This window comes from Salvia hispanica, chromosome 1 (assembly GCF_023119035.1).
Source record: "Salvia hispanica cultivar TCC Black 2014 chromosome 1, UniMelb_Shisp_WGS_1.0, whole genome shotgun sequence".
Classification (NCBI taxonomy): Eukaryota; Viridiplantae; Streptophyta; class Magnoliopsida; order Lamiales; family Lamiaceae; genus Salvia; species Salvia hispanica.
The window spans coordinates 43,703,644-43,723,809 of NC_062965.1; the positions used below are offsets into that span (position 1 = coordinate 43,703,644).

Sequence of the window (20,166 nt, forward strand, 5' to 3'; positions counted from 1 at the left end):
AGATACTAGGCTGACACTGATCGCAACGACCCGAGATGGGAAATTGGGTTGCGTTTTAATTCCAAGGCAGATTTCAAAGAATTAATTTGTCACCAAGGAGTATTGTTGGAGAAGAAGCCGCGGTTGAAAAAAAATAACATTCGTTGCATAGCTCACTGTCGAGGGGTACTAAGAAACAAGAAGAAGACCGAATGTCCGTGGCTTGTGCAACTGGCTATAGGCCTGCCCATGGGTTTCGGCTGGTTCCACGGCTCCGCAACAAACGTAAGTGTGGCAGGGCTTCCTATAACCATCGATGTGCCAATGCACGGTATCTTAGTAAGAAATACAAGGGAGATATTTGAGTCATCCCTGGAATGATGTTGGCCAATTTATTGAAAAGGTGCACTATGAAATGAATATCACCATTTCTCCAGGAAAGGCTAATAGAGCTATGCAACATGCACGGAGGCTGATTGAAGTGGAATTGGTGAAGCAGTACAAGCGCCTACATGACTACAAGGCTGAAATTCTTAGCGCTAATCCGGGAAGCACGGTTGTCTTAGCTACGCAGCGGCTCGATGATGGAAATGACAAGTTTAAGGCCATTTACATTGCTTACGAAGCATGTAAAACTTCTTTCAGACGTCATTGCAGACGCTTGATAGGCCTAGATGGGTGTCATCTGAAGGGGCAAGCTAAGAGAATTCTTTTGACAGCCATCGGATTGGATCCGAATGATCAGATATTTCCCATTGCTTTTGTCGTAGTTCGCATTGAAAATACTGATACATGGAATTGGTTCCTTGGGTTGTTGGTGCAAGACTTGGAAACTACAGATTCTAGCAAGTGGACTTTCATCTCGGACAGACAACGGGTACATTATGCTAACATGCTTAAAGTTCTTAAATTATTCATGTTATTCAATATTACAAATTATTCATCAATTTCTCGGGCATTAATCAGGAACTTAAGAACTTTAAGCATGTTAGCATAATGTACCTGTTGTCTGTCCGAGATGAAAGTCCTCTTACTAGAATCCGTAGTTTCCAAGTCTTGCACCAACAGCCCAAGGAACCAATTCCATGTATCAGTATTTTCAATGCGAACTACGACAAAAGCTATGGGAAATATCTGATCATTCGGATCCAATCCGATGGCTGTCAAAAGAATTCTCTTAGCTTGCCCCTTTAGATGACACCCATCTAGGCCTATCAAGCGTCTGCAATGACGTTTGAAAGAAGTTTTACATGCTTCGTAAGCAATGTAAATGGCCTTAAACTTGTCATTTCCATCATCGAGCCGCTGCGTAGCTAAGACAACCGTGCTTCCCGGATTAGCGCTAAGAATTTCAGCCTTGTAGTCATGTAGGCGCTTGTACTGCTTCACCAAGTCCACTTTAATCAGCCTCCGTGCATGTTGCATAGCTCTCTTAGCCTTTCCATCATCAACAGAATTCCCCTTACTCACTGCCTTAGCCTTTCCCTTACTTTTTCCCTTTCCCTTATCTACTTGTTGATCCTCTACTTCATTAGTACCCATAGCTCTATCCTCATCCTCATCCTAATATTCACATCCAGTAGCACTCATAACTCTATCCTCATTCACCCTTTCCCCATCAGTGTCAGTCACACCCCATCCACATCAGTAGCATTCACATTATCTCCTTGTATTACTTGGCTGACTAATATCCCAGTTGTTTCTACAACATAGAGGTCAACTAAACCCCTGCTTTTACTCCAGATTCAGTTATATCCATAGAATATTTATTGTCAAATAAGAACACCAAGCTTTCTTTTAAACTCATACCAGTCTTCAGGTAAAAAGTACTCCAAATCACTTACATCTAGACCAAGCTTCTTCTCAATAAAATCATCTACTTCAAGTTTTGACCATTTGTCTGGGTCACATTTGTGGATGTACTCAATCATCCCCATCCACATATTTATTTCCACGGCTTTCATCCATCTCACCAGAATAATGCACCCATGTTGTGAAGGTCCCATCTTTTATACAAAAAATAAAAATCATATCAGTCCTAAACATTTACTTTAAACAACCAAATATTTATGTCAACAAGTGTGGTCCCCACTATCAAAATTATTCCCCAACACTAGACCATAAGCATTTAAAATTCTAAGCAGAACACACATCAAAGATTATACCCGACATGTTTACCATCGCCAACCTTGGTCCCCACCAACACACATCAAAGAATATACACGCATACTCCAAAAAACATATTCCCCACATGCTCAGCACACTCAGCCAGCCCACCACGTAGTGCATATACCAAAACATGAAAACCTAATCATATAATAGGACAAAATCGAGACAAATCAATTCATAATAAAACAGAATCGAGACAAAATCAAGACAAATCAAGAAAATAAGACAAATAAGACACAAAAATTTGGAACCACTTTTGAAACGAGATGAAAAATGAAGCAAAGCTCACCTTCTCGATTTTCACTCGGAGCTGGTTGACTGTGTATCGCCTTCCTCCTCCTCTCAAACGTGTAATTATTATCTCGAGGATCGCCCAAACAACGGTGATAGGAGTCATACACGAACCAACTCATGGATAACTAGGATTTTTCGCGGGTTGAATCGACTGTTGATTTCTAGTAAATCGCCGCCGCGAACTACGGTGGAATCACCGGCGAAAACTAGCGCGTTCTCCAAGTGAGAGAGATTTGGGAGATGAACGACGATTGAATGTAGAAATTGTGAAGAAGAGGCGTCGCATCGGTTCATCTGTTTTAATTTTGTTAAATCATTTTATGTTTTAATTTATTTTTGTAATAAATATTTCTATTAACTTAAAATTTTAATTTTTTAGTTTTGGGTTAATTAGATATTAAACATTAATAAAACATAATTATTAACTTAATCCGATCAAAATCAATGAAGTTGTTAACTGTTAAATTTAAACAGTGTCGTCCATTTCGGACTAAATGTGACCCGTTTATATTTATGAGGACCAAATAATTCAAAAGATAATATTCTAGATCAAAATCGTAAAATCGTCATATATTTAGGACCAAATAAAAGTGATCACGGTTTATCTGCGGCTTCGCATGTTTGTTTATATTCCACCGAGAGACCAAATAAAAGTGAGTGTTTTGTAAGTTGATTAATTCATACATATTAAATCCAGAATTGGATCATTGGTCCCTAACTTTTTGGATTGTGACACTACAGATTCCTAACAAAAAAAAAAAAGCTCTAGAAGACCTTAACGTTAAATATAATCACGAATGAAGTATTTTAGCCACTTTTCAGACGAAAATTGCCATGTAGCTTGAAGGACATTTTTGGCAATCCCTAAATTCGATGACAAATTCATAATTGTCAGTATCTTCTTATGTGATTTCCAGATAAGTTTTGATATTTCATACATGATTAAAGTTTTATTAATATTTGTACAAAAAAAAAACTTCTTAGATCCCTCTACTTCTAGTTAGGGGTAACAATATACTACTCCCTCCGTCCCGCTTAAGATGACACGTTTTCCTTTTTAGTTTGTCCCAACCAAGATGACACCTTTCCTTTTTTGGTAACTTTCTCTCTCCAATTAATACACTCAACCACTTTTCTCACTCTTATTAAAATATTCATATTTCTTTATCTCTCTACTTTAATACTTACACTCACCTTTTCTCTCTCCAATTAAACACTTTAACCAATAATTCCTAAAACCCCGTGCCGGCTAAGCAATGTGTCATCTTAGCCGGGACAGAGGGAGTAGTTATATAATGTAGGAAATTCATTGAGAAACAACAAAAAATATGAAAAAGGAAGTTATTTATACAATAAAATTGAACTATGTGTAGTATTTTGAAAATATTCAAGCTTTTGATATTAGCTATTTAATTCTTGGAGATTTTTTTATTAATAAAAGTATTTGAAATTAAGACAATGTAAATTTATAAATTTATATTGCAAAATTAGGATATAGTAACATAGAAAAATACGAGAAAATGAGTTTTATAAGGAAGAAAGGGTCTCATTTTAATAATTTCATACTCTCAGTCCCTGAAAGTTTGTCACAGTTTTTCATTTCCGCCCATCCCATAAAATTTGTCACATTTCACTTTTTACCATTTTTTATAGTGGACCCTATATTCTACTGACTCATTCTCACTCACATTTTATTATAAAACTAATACTCCCTCCGTCCCACAAAAGATGTCACACAAAAGATGTCACATTTCCCTTTTTGGAAAAAGTTCTCTCTCACATGAATATAAAAATTATATTTTCTCTCTCCATTTAACACACAAAACAAAACCTCTTAAAATCTCGTGCCGTCCCACAAGTGTGACATCTTTTGTGTGACGGAGGGAGTATATAAAAGTAGGATCCACATTCCACTAACTTTTTCAACCCATTTTTCATTACATTCTATTAAAATTTGTGCCCAGTCAAAGTATGACAATATTTAAGGGACGGAGGGAGTATTAATTAATGCAGATGATGATAAATTTGTATATTATAAATTTTTTTTAGAATGTGTAAATAATGACAAATTTGAATTATGTAATTATGGAGTACCAGAACTTATTAGAAAATTACATAATAAATTGCTGACAAAAATGTGACAGAAATCACATATTAGCAATATAATGAAGTGGCAAAAATGTCCTTTTAAGGCTTGAGGGTGTTTTGGTCCGAAAAATATGATTCGTGAGCATATGTATTGTTAGGATCATCTATGGCTATTTTTTTTTGTTAGAAGTTTATGGTATCACAATCCAAAAAGTTAAGGACTTTTAAGGCAGTTTGCTCTTTAAATCAGATGAGTAAAAAAACAAGTAATTTGATTAGTCCAGACGTTACTGGCCCTGAAAAAAACCAAACCGAAATATAACCAATGCTTTAAAATTGAAGCGGAATACAATCAATTTTAAAAACTTAATTTCAATTTTTCAAAAAATCTATCAATTTTTTAACAAAAAACTTAAGGGATGGTGGAATAGGGGAGTGTTATATTGCTAACTCAGAAGTTAATTGCTAACTACAACTAAATAATAGCCATTAGATATTTAAATTAAGGGCTTAGATCATCAATCCCTAAAAGTCAATACGAACAATGAAAAACGTCAATAAGGCCATAGGATTAATTCCAAAAAATATCAATAGGGGTATTAATGTCAATTAACTAATGTTTAGTTATAACTAACATTTAAAAGAAATCCCAAAACTTTAAATTCATATAACATATATCAAATTAAAGATAATTTCATAAGGATTCCAACGATATCCTACATGCATATGTTCCGACGTCAAAATTTGAAATTTAAAATTTTTAAATTTTTTCGTACAAGCAGAAATGTCAACATACTATATAAAATATGTCAATATAATATATGTAGAATGTCAATATAAGCAATGAGTTAACATTCTTAAAGCATTGTGTTGACATTTCCAAAGCATTGTGTTGATATTTTCGAAACACTATATTGACATTTTCATCCAAAACCCTAATTTGGAGTATTTTGTTTTATCTTTTTTGATTTTATTAATAAAAACGAAAATTACACGTGGCAAATTGTAAACCATACGTTTTCTAAAATCATATAGCCTTAAATTAGTTGTAGTTAACAATTAAATGATGAGTTAGCAATTGATCACTCCCATAGTGGAATAAGTTAGCGTAGAATAAAAAAAAGTTATTTGCACGTAATTGAAATTTTTTATTTTACCATGATCTTCAAACTTGGTAAATGGAGTAGTAGTAAATACTGAATTCACATTATAGAATAAGAGAAAATCATGCATGAATCAATATAGTACGACATGATTGTGGATTCAAAATTACTATAATTGAGAACAGTATAAAATTTCAGTCCAACCAATTGTCTGATCACTTCGACCAATTCCACTGTGAATTGATAACTTTATCGTTTTTCATTGATGAGTCTGATTTGTAAAGTTATGGTTGAAACATTTTATATATTCTTGCTCTACATAAATATTTATCCTACTCGTAATGAACTTTAAAAAATGATCTAAAATATTATAAATGTTTTATAATTGTTTATGTAAAGTTTTAACCAAAATCTTTTTATTTAGATCGAGTTGAGAATAACATACGAAATATAAAATTTATGATATTAGATTTAGTGAAAATATAGAATTATGCCAAAGTTTGTAATTTTAGAGATCAATGTCCCAAAAACAAACTAATTACAAATGTACATCATACTCCCTCACTAAAAAAACACTAATTACCAAGGGATTTACTGACAACAAAATATCCATCGGAATTTACCAATGGATTACCAAGGAATTTGCCATCCCATAAAAATATTGTCAATGGATATAGCACAAGAATTAAGACAAAATTGGTAAGAGCATCTCCAATGCCGTCTAGCCAACCGGCTAGCCGATCCGCGTCGCTAGCCGGTCGGCTAGCCGAACCATTGGAGGCGCCCAGCGGCAAATCGGCCAAATTTTCGGCGTGGGCTAGCCGAACGCGTGTCGCTAGCCGAAGCGCTGGCCGCCACAATGGCGGCAGCGCTTCGGCTAGCGACGATTTTTGATTTTTTTTTAAAAACCTATATAAACGCGATTTTAGTTTCATTTTCATTTGCACCACTTGTTTTAACGAGTTTTTTCTCTCTAACTTTCTGTACAAGAGCATCATCGAGCGGCGATGGATCACAACAACGAGTCCAAGCCCAGCGACGAGTGGATCTCGTCAGACTTCCACGGTACCCGTGGGATCTGGATGGGGGCCGATGGGCGGGCAGATGGGTCCGGGTTTAACGTCCCTTGGAATCAGTCTGATGGGGATGATGGCCGGAGCGCCAGGGGGTGGGAACATGCCGTGGGGTATGCCGGCGGCGGCTAATCGGTGGGGAGGTATGCACCGGATGACAGCAGCAGATGATGCACGACAGATGATGGGTATGCATCCCGGATGCAGAGGGTCACCGGGGGGACACGGTCTATCGTCCTTCTCTCGGATTTTTTGACGGCTTCGTCTCACACGTTGACCCCAGTGGAGACGCAGTTCACTGGCGATGACCTTTTGTCATTGCATGACATGGGGATCGATCTCGGCGATCCGGAAACTCCCGTTCCAGCGGGGCGGGCCACGGCGAAGAAGAAGAAGACGAGGGGGAAGGCCAAGGCGGTCGGCGAGTTGTCGCAGCCCGTTGGTGACGACACCCCCGGCTGGAGGAAGTGGACGGAGGATGAATACGCCGGGGTGGCCAGGGGGTGGTTGGAGGTGTGTGACGATCCGCTCGGTTGCGAACAACCGGGTCGTCAACATGTGGGCGAAGATTGGAGCCGCCTACAGGGAGGCACCGCCCGCACGGGAAGGACTTCAGCGGGGAGGAGGTCCGGAAGGGGTGGGAGCGCATTAGGGCCGCGGTCGGCCGTTTTTCGGCGTTGTACGCCAACGCCCTCCATCGGCTCGGTAGTGGGCGGTAATGAGGAGAACGCCCGGAAGGATAGCCGAGAGTCGGTTCCCCGTGGCCGGGAAGTACAAGGATTTCCACTTCTGGGAATGCTTTGAGTTGCTGAAGGAGTCCGAGAAGTTCGTGCGGGGTGCGACACCTTTGGGTGGCCGAAGAAGCTGAGAGGCTAAACTATATCGGCGACTACGGCGCGCAGTTAGCCGGCGTGATCCCACGACCTCCCCCCGGATGCTTTGAGGAGTTTCCATCCCCTCCTTCATTTGCTGGTCGCCCTCGCCCGGTTGGACAGAAGCGGGCGCAACGGGCTGCGAGGGGAGGGATCCCCTAATCAGCTCCATGAGGGTCGATCCGCGGCCCTCCCACCCGATCCCACTCGAGTACACTCTCTATTCGCGTAACAAAACGCGGGAGGCCCGGATGTACAAGGTCTTCCAAGGTTGGAAGGAACGCCACTGACCCCTTGAGAAGATGTTTCTTCACTCGATGCTCGAGAGTATGCGGGTTGATTTGGATACCGCGAGAGGCACGGACTGGGGGTTCCGATGTAGGGTCGAGATACCCCCGGGTGGCGGCGACGGCGGGTGGCGACTGCGACGAGGAGTAGAGCGTCGCGGGGCTCGTGTGTGGAAGCCACTTTTTTAAAAAAAATCATGTATTTTTTTAAAATCTTTGTAATTTTTTTGAATGAAATGAATTAATTTTCCCGTATCTGTGTCGTAAATTTAATCCGTAATTTAATCGTAATTTTAATTCCGTAAATATAGTATATCTTGAATTATTTTTATTGCGGTGGCCTATGGTGGCATTTAAATCTGATGTGGCGGAGTGGATTTTTAGTGCTGCTGACGTGGCAGGGAGAGAGAGTGGCTGGCCTATGGCTGGCCTATTTGCATTGGAGATGCTCTAAAGTAAGAGAGATGATGAGAATGATAGTTAACGTAATATTAATAGATAGTGAGACCTATATTATTAAATTGAAAAATGCACATATATTTATGAGAAAATATAGGAGTATAATAAACAATCTAATTACAAAATTGAGCAATTGTTTTCTCTTTTTTAAGTTCATATTTCATGCAAGTGCTCAAGTTTCATTTTTCTTTCATTCCACGATAATACGTCCATTTACAAAATTACAACACTTGACTTATTTTGACTCCGATCTTTGGTCAACTAATTACAAAAAAAAAATGAATGTGAATGTCTGTCATCCTAAATCCATAAATTAATAACAACATAACATATAATAACAAAATTTAAACGAAACATAAGAAATAAAGCATGACTACTACTGATAATAAAAACATATACTCCCTCCGCCAGCAAATAAGAGTCCCGTTTTTCTATTTTGGTCCGTCTGCGAATAGGAGTCTCGGTTCATAATTACCATAAATGGTAAAGAGGTCCCACATTCCACTAACTTATTTCACTCACATATCATTTAAAATTAATATATACAAGTGAGACTCATATTTCACTAATTTTCTTCCATCAATTTTTCTTAATATTTATTAAATCTCGACGAGTGTCGGAATAGAATAAGATTCCTATTCATGGAACAAGGGAGTACGTCAATTTTTTACTACTTCTGTGGTATGAAAGCACAAACCCTGTCTATCTCTTTTAGTGCACGCCAAATTGGCAGTTGCAATATATAGCAGAGAATCAATGGCCGCTGCCGCTCTCAACTCCTCGCGCTTACTCCAACTCAAGACCACCAACAATTCAGCTCAATGCCGCTCCTTTCTTAGCTCTTCCACCCACCGCTCCTTCAAATTGAAACCGATCATGGCCGCCCTCACTGCCGCACCCACTGTTGGAATCTCTGAAACCTTCTCCAGATTGAAAAAACAAGGAAAGGTGAGAACTCACTTCTTCTTATATTTCATATCTGCATTTCCTGAGATAATTTCTGAACATTTTTATTATTCCTTGTGTTAAAAAATTGGAAGATTTCTGACTTTTTGTGGTTGGGATAGAATTTGGGGGTTTTCTCTCTGGGGGTTTTTCAAGTGTTTTGCGGTCTGTTTCATGCAATTCAGTCGTTTGATTATGGCTGAGTTTGATAAAATGATACTGTTAGAGTCTGTGATTTAATCTCGAAGTCATCTTTTCCATTAATCTGGAGCAAAAATGGCCATGGCACAATTTCACTGAATGGTACTATTATTATAGTCTTTTCCATTTATCTGGAGCAAAATTGCTGATAGCCTCAATCTGTCGTTGAATGGTAATGATTAGTCTTTTCCATTTTTCTGGAGCAGAAAATGCTCAAACTTGTATGTCTGTTGCGTTTTGGATTTTCTTTGATTAAGTTCTATCAACTATCAAAATCTGCCCACTGCATTGGTCTAGAGAAGGGATTAAGAAAAACAGCTTTAGTAGAAAGGATACGAGGGTGAGTAAAGATTATAATGGCAAGTCACTTATTGTAAACAGATACCTGATTGGTTTACAAAGACCTGAGAGTATATTTTTGGATTGACATTTAGCTAAATGTTTCTTAGCTACTGAATTCATATTCTATTAATGATGGAAATCTGATGGAACAGTTGATTGATATTCTATTAATACTGAATTCATATTCATGCCGTATTACCGTGCTATATTGATTCATGCATGATTTTCTCAACTGATATATTCTAACCGTGCTTTTGGTGTAAAAGGTGGCATTCATTCCGTATATCACAGCTGGTGACCCTGACCTTTCAACAACTGCTGAAGCACTAAAGGTCCTTGACTCATGTGGCTCAGACATTATTGAACTGGGTGTACCTTATTCAGACCCTTTAGCCGATGGTCCTGTTATCCAGGTGTAAACATGTGGTCACGTATAATCTTGGCATACAAGATGTATCTTACCTAGCAGTTCATTGCTTACGAATGATAGCCGATATTTTTTTTTCTTTCATAGGCTGCTGCAACACGAGCATTAGCCAAAGGAACCAACTTTGATAAGATCATTGAAATGTTGAAGGAAGTAAGTTCCACTACTTTATATAGCGTCACATCAACGAGAGAGTATAACTGATGTTTATTTTGAAACAGTAACTAAGTGAGGATTCTTAGTTCTTCCATTTTCTTTCTTGATGCATCTTAAACTTAAAAGATATTGTAGTGCATAAAGAATAGTTCCTGTGGTGCTGTCCTTGGCGTGCATATTGTTTGAGTTTTAGGGAAACACTTTGTTAAGCTTATCTTTACTGTATTTTATGCTGTCTCTTGTCTGTAACTTAACTATCATTTTAAAACTATTTTGGTGTGATGTTTCATAGCATAACAGTTTTCTGTTCTTTTAAAGGTGGTGCCTCAATTATCTTGTCCAGTTGCATTATTCTCATATTACAACCCAATACTCAAACGTGGTGTGGAGCGATTCATGAGCACTTTGCAGGATACTGGAATACATGGTAAAATATTATATATTGCAGCTTTACACTCTTCAGCATACAATGGAACTTAAACTGATTTTGATAGCACTTCCATCTATAAGATCAATTCTTTCATGGATCTTGCAACCTTGTATATAATAAATTGAAGCACTTCTCAGATACACGATTTTTATATTTAACTACTTTAAAAGTTTCAACTGCAAATCAGTGCCTTAGTTGTGCTATCTCTTATTTAATTTCCAATCAGTACTATGGTTAGGTCCCTTTTGGATATTTGATACCTATATAGCTTTTGCAACCTTTGTATATGTACTCTACTATTTTGCAACACATTTTATCTAATTTGATCTGCACTATCATTTATTTCAGGGCTTGTTGTTCCAGATGTGCCTCTAGAGGAGACTGATATATTGAGAAAGGAAGCTGCCAGTAAAAATATTGAGTTGGTTAGCTTTCCCAACAATAATTCATTCCCAGGCTATATTTTCTCTGTCCTGTTTGCACTGTTTAGCAGAATATGATAGATGTGAAAACGTCGACTTCTTACTTCTTTTGGTTAACTGATATCACCTGGAAATTGTTAGAGAAAAGAAGCAAATGTAAGTTTGTTGAACACATTGTAAACGAAATGGGAACTATGATTGAAATAAAATATAACTCCTTCAAAATAAGGCCCTCTTTCCTTCACGGAGAGCCTTGGCAAAGCCGTTCAATACAATAATTCAACTATGATTCTTTTCTAACCCCCAAGGACAATTATATAAGACTCTCCTACATGGAATTGTAAAAAATTATAGTATTAATAAAGAGTAACTGCTTTTAAAGTCACCAACTTTCTATGAATTCCGGTTTTTCCCACGAACTTTAAAAAGTTCGTGTAATGTCACGAACTTTATTGTCGGTTGCTATTTTCCCATGTCAGGTTTTCCGGTCTGATTCAAACTGTCTGTTTCCTATTAAGACAATGTCCAAATTCTTTTATCTTACTATCATTATCTTCGTCTTTGAAATAGCTTCGCGTGGGTACCTTGTACGCCTCAATCGGAACTCGGATGAAGAAGTTATGGCCATTATGATGGTACAAGGTCGCACAAAGGTCGCAGCCTTCATCAAATGGCCATAACTTCTTCATCCGAGTTCCGATTGAGGCGTACAAGGTACCCAGCGAAGCTATTTCAAAGACGAAGATAACGATAGTAAGAAAAAAGAATTTAGACATTGTCTTAATAGGAAACGAACAGTTTGAATCAGACCGGAAAACCTGACATGGGAAAATGGCAACCGACAATAAAGTTTGTGACATTACACGAACTTTTTAAAGTTTGTGGAAAAAACCGGAATTCATGGAAAGTTGGTGACTTTAAAAGCAGTTACCCCTATTAATAATACTAATAATGACTGAATTAAACACTCCTCCAATACCCATATAACTGTCTCCTACTCTTCCCATTATCTTGTTACTGCTGCCCCACTACTTCCAGCATTGAAAACCATTTAATCTCCGCTTTCAAGTGCATCAATTGCACCACTGTTATAACAGCCTTGCCCTCAAGGCTGGCTCTGAAACTTAAACATTTTACTTGGATCAGTGGAGGCTCATACTTAAGGTTATGGACATGAGTAAGGAGTTGAACCTTATATGGCCAAGAATATTAAGGAACATGAGTAAGGAGTTGAACCTTATATGTCCAAGAATATTAAGGAACGGATGTTGCACCTTCAGCCAAGAAAAAAACATAACCTTCAACCGTTGGCAACCGTTAGAAATTTTGGTGGTCATGTCTATCCCATCAAAATTCAGAAAAATAGTGGTAATCATACACGGAATTTGGACAAGAAACTAAAAAATTGGTAGGGGTGATGTCTCAGAAACTAATACTATAAAATTGATTATTCTTGTTGATACCCTGCAATATGTCAGCTTTGACTTTGATGTAACAGTTTTATCTCTCTGTTGATAATTCCTGTGGTAATGCTATAATAGCATAGGGGGGTGTAGTTTGTAGCTTAATTTTTCTGCAATATTTGATGGATCGATATGTGACAACAAATCTTGTTGCATAGTAAGATGATAAGTTATCTGCTAAATATTTGAGCTGCTTTCTTTTTTGCATTAATGCCCTTAGTGGGATTTAATAATTTTGCGTGCACCAATTGACCCTCTCTTGTTTGCAATCCAGGTGCTGCTAACTACACCAACCACTCCAACAGAGAGAATGAAAGCCATTGTTGAAGCATCAGAAGGTTTTGTCTACCTTGTAAGTTTCACATTTCCTTTTTGAGTAGTTACTGGTTGGATCATTTATTTGTATCTTGATGAAAAAAGAAAAAGAAAAAAAGGGATGTCAGTAGCCTGCTTGTTGAAAAAAATTCTGGAATTATATGCAAAGCACATATACATTAGTGTCAGTAGAAAATGTTGATCTCCTTGAACTCAACTTCTCATTTTGTCGATGGTGATGTTAATTTATCTGAAGTTACTGCTCCGAACTGGGAAAATGAGACTTTTTGCAACCTAACTCATTAAATTGAATTACCCTACACCTCCTTGTCTATTAATAGGTTAGCTCGGTGGGAGTTACTGGAGCACGGACATCTGTCAGTGGAAAGGTTCAATCTCTTCTAGTGGACATCAAGGAGGTAAAGATTCCTGTTATATAACAAGTGTCACCTGAAACTGGAAGTATATTTTGTAAACATTGCTGTCTGTTTCTTCAATCACACCTCTCAATCTCTCACACTACCCTCGTAAAGCTCTAGACAATTTTGATAAAGATTGATGCATATAACACTCACCCTTTGTCCTCCCACAGGCAACGAGTAAGCCAGTTGCAGTTGGTTTTGGCATATCGAAACCAGAACATGTTAAACAGGTACATATTCAACATGATATTGCTTAGCATCTGATGCTTGTATTTTTGTTGTTGATAGGAAACACATTTAGGCATCTAAGCTCTCGTATAGATAACATATTTTTGGCACGACTTGTCTCAGGTTGCGGATTGGGGAGCAGATGGTGTGATCGTTGGCAGTGCCATGGTAAGAATACTTGGTGATGCAAAATCACCTGAAGATGGGATAAAAGAACTAGAGGTATTCACAAAAAGCTTAAAATCAGCTCTTGCTTGATGAAATTCCCTGAACTCATCATCTAGAATTGCAGCAAAACTGAACTAGCCACAAATTTTGTTTGTTTTGAACAATAAATATTCAGTTTCCTTCTCTTAAAACTGTGGTGGTTGCTATTTTTGTTTCTTCTCTTATATTCTATTTTCAGATGATTGTGTTGTTTTTTTTTTCTCATTCGCCCTAAATTCAATCTTTCAAAATTCGGCTAATAATAATAAATTTTTTTGGCTATATCTAGGACCATCCAATTAATTTGTAGTATCAAGCAATTTAGGGCTAATTCTTTAAATTTGCTTGTCAAAGAAAGGCTAACAGAAAATGGAGCAACATCATCTCTCACTACAAAGAGCACAGAATTTTACCAGTTGCTAAGTATCTATGGAATATCTGTTGGTAGGATCTTCAACGAATTTAGGCGCCATGTGTACATGCTAACATCACGTATTTCAGCGATAATGTGCCCAGTGATAATATCTGTTGGTGATCTTAATTCTGAAATAAAAATAAATAGAATAAAGAATAAATATATAGGTAGATGTGTGAAGCACAAAATCATACTCCATCCATTCACAAAAAATAGTCCCAGGATCCATAATTAGTAGTCCTTTATTATGGAGAAATTTTCCATTTTCAGTATAGGACTAATTTGAGTGGACGGAGGGAGTGTGAAACGAAATCACCAAACCCCTACAAAGCACAGATAAATCTGCTTTCTTTTACAACGAATCTGTACCTCCTTTCTTTCTGTTCAGGCTTGAAAACAAATGCGTCTTCAAACATTTGAAACGAGCTGTCTAACACCCTATGTAAACCTGTGATATAACAAAAAATCGGACTGTACTCCAAGGTACGGCCATTTGTACATTTCATTCTTGTTACTACACCAAGTGCACGCAGATCTGCGTTGGATCCCTTCGATGTTGATTGCTGTATGTATGTGTGGACCACAAAACCACGGGTGCTCGTATGTAACAAATGAAAAGCACCTGAGGCTCAGTGATGGATGATTGCGTTGTTGCACCATCATATATATATTTCACTCTGATCTTCGTTCATCTTTCTGATTGCCACGCACAGGTAACATCCAACTAAAACCGTGTTTCCTCCTTCCACAACACCGCCAGTAGAGCAACAGTATCCCAGCGATGACTACAAGTGGAATCGCCCATCTGACCGAAAATACATTCACATCAGCTATAGTTTAGAGATTTTTCTTAAAACAAGCCATAAACTCGTGTTCACCCGGCTGTATGGTGCATCCACTGAATCCAACCAGGGTTCACCAATCCCCAATTATGGTTTAAAACAAGATTTAGTATATCACAAGGCCGTAATTACCTGTCTAAGTCGAGGACAGGGCTGTAGACCACAGTTTCCCAAGTCTTAACAACAGCATGCCACAGGGGGTTGTAGTAAAGAGATTCCGAGGACCAAAACAATCGTGTATATGTCTCTAAGAATATAAAAAGTATCCATGCACCCATCTCGAGCAAAATGAACTTCAAGATGAAACGACCCACCATCACCATGACCAGCGAGAAGGCAACCAACCAATTGAAGAGCCTTTGGTTGTATTCCTTGATGAATAGAGATTTTGATTTTCCCAACATCTGCGTTTAAATTTTAAATATAAATGTCTTGTGATAACGATAGGTAAAATCCACATAAAATTTACTAAAGCAAGCACTAATCTGAGAAGTTAAAGTGGATATACTAAAAAGAAAAGCTTTATGAAGCTTACAAGCAGGCATTTCTACTGCAGTCACTAGGAAATTGTTGGTTCAGATGATAAGTCAATAATTTCTTGAGATTCACATGCTAATGCACTGTCGAATATTTTTCCTAAGACAGCTCATGTATAAGAGGTTAACCTGAAAATATTTTATCCAAAGGGAGGAGAGATTCGGGAAGCCCTCAACATAGGAACATGCCAAACCTATCATTGATCAGTTTCTGTTTAATTGTACCTTCACACCAGTCTCACTGAACTCTAGGGAATAAAGAATAAATATAACCAGTAATAGATGGAGAGTTACAGACCTTCACCATCCGCATCTCGTAGTTGGTTTTAGATGGTCCAACACAATTGTGTTCAAAACTACGATTGCACAGGTTAAATCCTGCATTAAATTTAGCCATAGATGGGAGTCTGAGGATTTGAAGTTGATCCATTTTTTCCTCGCATGAGGTATACAGAGCCTCACATAATTTTGAGGATTGATATTCGTTGGTTAGAACAAAGTTCTTGTATACCTGCAAAGACCCACGGATAAGGAGAGAGATTCCAAGAACTATAGGAGGAAAATCACAATTCTTAAGTCCGTACCTTCTCAATTTCCTCCATCAACTGCTCGGCTGATCTCTTTGCATGATGACGACCAAAGTGTTGCTCATCAAACGCCACAAGTGATGCAGATTTTGCATCTTCATGAGTTTGTTGAAGAGACCTCTCCATTGTTGGGAAACTCAAAACAGCCATGTGACCATTATATAGTTTCAAACAACGCTCCAGAATTCCCTTATTGAAGACCTCCACGAGTGAGCCTGTTGACGGAATCTCCCCTTTATTTAGTGCCTCAAGAATCTGGAACACAAATTTATATATAAGGAACAGAGGAAAGCTAGAAAAGTTTAGCTTCATTGATTCGTTCACAAGTAGTTCAGATGATGTCTTAAAAGTACCCGTAAATTGAAATGGAATTAGATCATCCTTAATCTTTATGCTCAAATTTCATTTGAGTACACTTATAATTGAATATTGTGGAAAGAAACAGAAAATAAAATAACAAGAAGCTACCCGAGTTGTTATAAAAACCTAAAGAAAGCAGAAAGCAGAATGGAGTAGAAGATAGCACCTGCTCGAGGAAAGATACAAAGTCCTTGCCGTTGAGTGTTTTACCCTGGACAATCTTTGGCCTGATTATAGAAGAAACGACTGCTATCAACTGGTCCCTCCTCTTTACATATATAGGCTCGAGTTCATCATCCTTCATGTCACAGAGCTTTGTGCGCTGGAGATGGGGCTGTACAATAGGGTATTATCGAGTTATTGCATCAGTATTGACCAACCACTACCAGAAAGAAAAGAAGAGCTGTGCCAATTGAAAATATAAACACACACCTGAGGTAAGCTAAAGGCTGTGCTATTATCACCCATCACAGCTAATGACTCACGAATCCGGTTGACCTGAAAGCAATGACCAAAAACATGTATGCCGTTTTGAGCATCATAACATAGCATGCTAATGACCACAGAGGAATCTAGAAATTCAACATACCTGATCAATATTCTTGTCATCTGCTCAAAGAAAATCCCCAACAATTAGATTCAAAATCAACATAACTTTTTCTAATGCATGATAAAGAGACAAAGACCATTTGTAGGCAGAGAAAACAAACCATTGGGATTAGGGACTGGACGCAGAGCCTCATCAACCATTTCTTTCACCGACTTCCCTTCTGAAGTTCCCAAATATGAACTCCGCATAAGAAATTGCAAAGAGATAAAAAAAGAAATACAGCAGCTATACTATCAAAACTATGGGTCTTGAAACGTGACTTGACTTCAGATATAAACATAGTAGGATAAGCAACCAAATTAGGGTTTTTGTACACTTACGCAGAAAATCACGTTGGATTAGCCATAATAACTTAGCAGGTTCAAAAGCCACATCTTGCCCCTGCAATAAATATCTAAGTGCTCAAAGTTCCATCTCTAAAAACGGACTACAACTTTCTGTTTTCTTCTTTGGATTATATGTACGTAAGTGTAAGTGTAAGTGTAAGTGTGTGTGTGTGTGTGTGTGTGTGAAAGACTGGTTCAAAAGAAAATCAGTTTCTAGAAACAGGAATATCACCTTGACTCTGTTCATCATGATCATTTTCCAGAAACGGAAACATAACCAAAAAAAAAGTGTATCAGGAAAAAAGAACTAGGTGGAGATGCCAAACAAAAAATAACAAAAAAATTATATGAACTATGAAAACTAGAAACTTTTTGCATGCTATGACGGACCTTCCATAAAATTCTTCAGCAAGCTCCACTGCAAATGATAATCTAGATATATCTGCCTCGCGTATCTAAAAATAAATAAAATACATGCAGCTAATAAGTGCATTAATATATGGCAAAAAAATTACCACTACCAGTCCCTGGAGAGAACAAAAACTTAATTAGGTGTCCAAACTCAAGCAAACTGCAAACACTTAGCACCCCCTTCTCAATTTCAAAAGGTTCCAAGTTTCAATCACTAAGGAACCATCTATACTTACCATTTCCATAAAAAAAGTCTTCTATAGCATTTTAGCCTTCTGTGTTAAAATTAAATCCCTCATCAATATACAGCCTGAGCAAAGAACTGACAGTGATGAGTGAATCTCCTAGAGCGCTATGAACAAAAACATCAGAGCCATTTACATCAAACCTTTTGCTACCTCAAACTATTTTCCAATCCAATAAAAGCCTGCGCAACACTAATTCTATAACCGCATACTATATCTCAACAGCAGGGGTTTTCAAGAATTTTTAATCATAAAAGTTCCAATCATCTGCATAAAAATACTGAATTGCGAGAGGGGTGATAGTAACGTACTGTCTCTGGTAGATTATATATAAGCACAGAACTCATTACAGTGGCCAGGGCAAAAATCCTGCAGAACAGGAGATAGAAAACCGTATCAATTTAAAAATCAGAAGCATTGTACTTTTTAAGTAGACAGCTAAGTAATTGTGAAATTTTACCTGTCATCATATACATTAGACCTCCCTACACTTTCAAAACCCTCTGTATCAAGGTAAAAGACAGAAGTCTTAACTCCATTGATATCCACCTCAACTGGAGAACCCCACACCCAAATACCTAAAGAAACGAATACAAAGAATTGAGCTTACATATATAGATAGTATTTAGTTATTTAAGTACTGGTCAAGATTCAAAACAGTCAGCAAAAACCTTTGGTTTTTGTATCACGCATGTGTCCAACACCAAAACCTGCCAAATTATGACCTCAAAGTCAGACAAAGGAAAAAAATGGTTGCATCGGAGTAGAAATACTTAATATGAGAAGGTTACTAAAGTGCACCTTCATAGCATGATAGAGAGAGAAGCTGATTAAGTAGAAATGACTTCCCAGACCGATAAGGACCGATAACCTATAAACACAGCATAAAATTGTGGTCAGAGAAAAAGAGGGATGTGAGATTATGGAAAGCATTACTGGTACCAAAAAATATTGTTCAAAATGGAGATATCCTATGATCTAACACTTCTAATTCTGATATTTCCTACTGCAAAGGTATGAACTGGACTCTTTATAGACATGCTAGTGGCTGTTATAATCCCTTACAGCAACAGCTGCTATAGGTGTGGTGATTTGCTCAATTGCTTCCAGTCCTTCTCTTGAGAGCCGAAGTTTTGTGTGGCCAGGATCTGGTTCTATAATAGGAAACCTGTATTAAGGAAATATCAAATCAATGAGTTAAAATATTCAAGGCACACTGGCCATACAGATCAACCACTAGGAAATGCTAAATCAGAACTAACCTTCAAAGTAAAGCTACAATAGAGGAAGAAACAAAATACTGAAACAGTTCAAAATAAAAGCCATTGGGAATTGTAAATGACAGATTACACGATAACTTATTCAATTTCTTATCTTTCTTTGGTCCATCACATTGAACGGTTGTGCCAATAGTTCTGGCAGATTGTGCTGCCCTTCTAAGCAAACAATTGATCATGATCAGCTAAAAAAGGCTTTTCTGTTAAATGCTTAAATTGAAATTGAAATTGAAATTGAATTAGACCTAATAAGAAGAATCACTTTAATATTCATAGGAGCAAGAGCTTCCAGTAAATCGATAAATACGCAAAATGCACATTCATATCATCGGTTGAAGCTCGAAAAAAACTCACGCTTGACGGAAATTGTCAATAGAGAGCGACCGAGATGCGAAAAGGGAGAGAAAAATCGGCAAAACGGCAAGCGGAGTGAAAGCCCGCATTTCTGATCCGTGGAAAGCAGTTATCGACAAAATGCAAGCAGTTAAGATCACATCGAAAGAGAAGGAATGGAGTGGAGCATCTCAAAAATAAAATTAAGAAATTTGAAGAGTTAGTTTAGGCTGAAAGTTATGCTTTTATTTGTAACTGGATTTCGGATCTTGAAAGTTGACGGCAAGAAGACGAATTCATACAATTCCACAGCAATCCGATTTAAATCGTTATACTTAAGTA

The 20,166-nt window shown here is 37.7% G+C and overlaps 2 protein-coding genes across 7 annotated transcripts; one reads left to right on the forward strand and one right to left on the reverse strand.

Annotated features, from left to right (window-relative positions):
• Nucleotides 1–9,019: 9,019 nt before the first annotated feature.
• LOC125200623 (tryptophan synthase alpha chain-like) lies at nucleotides 9,020–14,051 on the forward strand. The gene is made up of 9 exons (XM_048098306.1): nucleotides 9,020–9,272; nucleotides 10,079–10,225; nucleotides 10,327–10,392; nucleotides 10,714–10,822; nucleotides 11,174–11,250; nucleotides 12,985–13,062; nucleotides 13,367–13,444; nucleotides 13,618–13,677; nucleotides 13,799–14,051. The coding sequence occupies exons 1-9, from the start codon at nucleotides 9,081–9,083 to the stop codon at nucleotides 13,931–13,933; spliced, it is 942 nt and encodes a 313-aa protein (XP_047954263.1). The 5' UTR covers nucleotides 9,020–9,080; the 3' UTR covers nucleotides 13,934–14,051.
• Nucleotides 14,052–14,199: 148 nt separating this feature from the next.
• Nucleotides 14,200–20,073, reverse strand: LOC125200622 (guanylate-binding protein 4-like). 6 transcript variants are annotated; one of them, XR_007172742.1, is made up of 18 exons: nucleotides 19,846–20,073; nucleotides 19,280–19,382; nucleotides 19,016–19,085; nucleotides 18,886–18,924; nucleotides 18,675–18,792; nucleotides 18,526–18,583; nucleotides 17,949–18,013; nucleotides 17,791–17,797; nucleotides 17,553–17,613; nucleotides 17,333–17,392; nucleotides 17,212–17,231; nucleotides 17,055–17,120; nucleotides 16,789–16,956; nucleotides 16,260–16,517; nucleotides 15,974–16,186; nucleotides 15,272–15,543; nucleotides 14,667–15,102; nucleotides 14,200–14,425 (listed from the first exon to the last, which is right to left on the reverse strand). XR_007172742.1 is itself a non-coding variant. In XM_048098302.1 (18 exons), the coding sequence occupies exons 5-18, from the start codon at nucleotides 18,905–18,907 to the stop codon at nucleotides 14,970–14,972; spliced, it is 1,521 nt and encodes a 506-aa protein (XP_047954259.1). In that variant the 5' UTR covers nucleotides 18,908–18,924; nucleotides 19,016–19,085; nucleotides 19,280–19,382; nucleotides 19,477–19,650; nucleotides 19,846–19,980; the 3' UTR covers nucleotides 14,470–14,969. The 6 variants fall into 6 exon arrangements, 5 of the variants coding, with proteins under 5 accessions (XP_047954259.1, XP_047954258.1, XP_047954260.1 ...); XM_048098302.1 differs by lacking the exon at nucleotides 14,200–14,425 and adding an exon at nucleotides 19,477–19,650 and having other exon boundaries at nucleotides 14,470–15,102; nucleotides 19,846–19,980; XM_048098301.1 differs by lacking the exon at nucleotides 14,200–14,425 and having other exon boundaries at nucleotides 14,470–15,102.
• Between the last annotated feature and the right edge of the window lie 93 nt (nucleotides 20,074–20,166).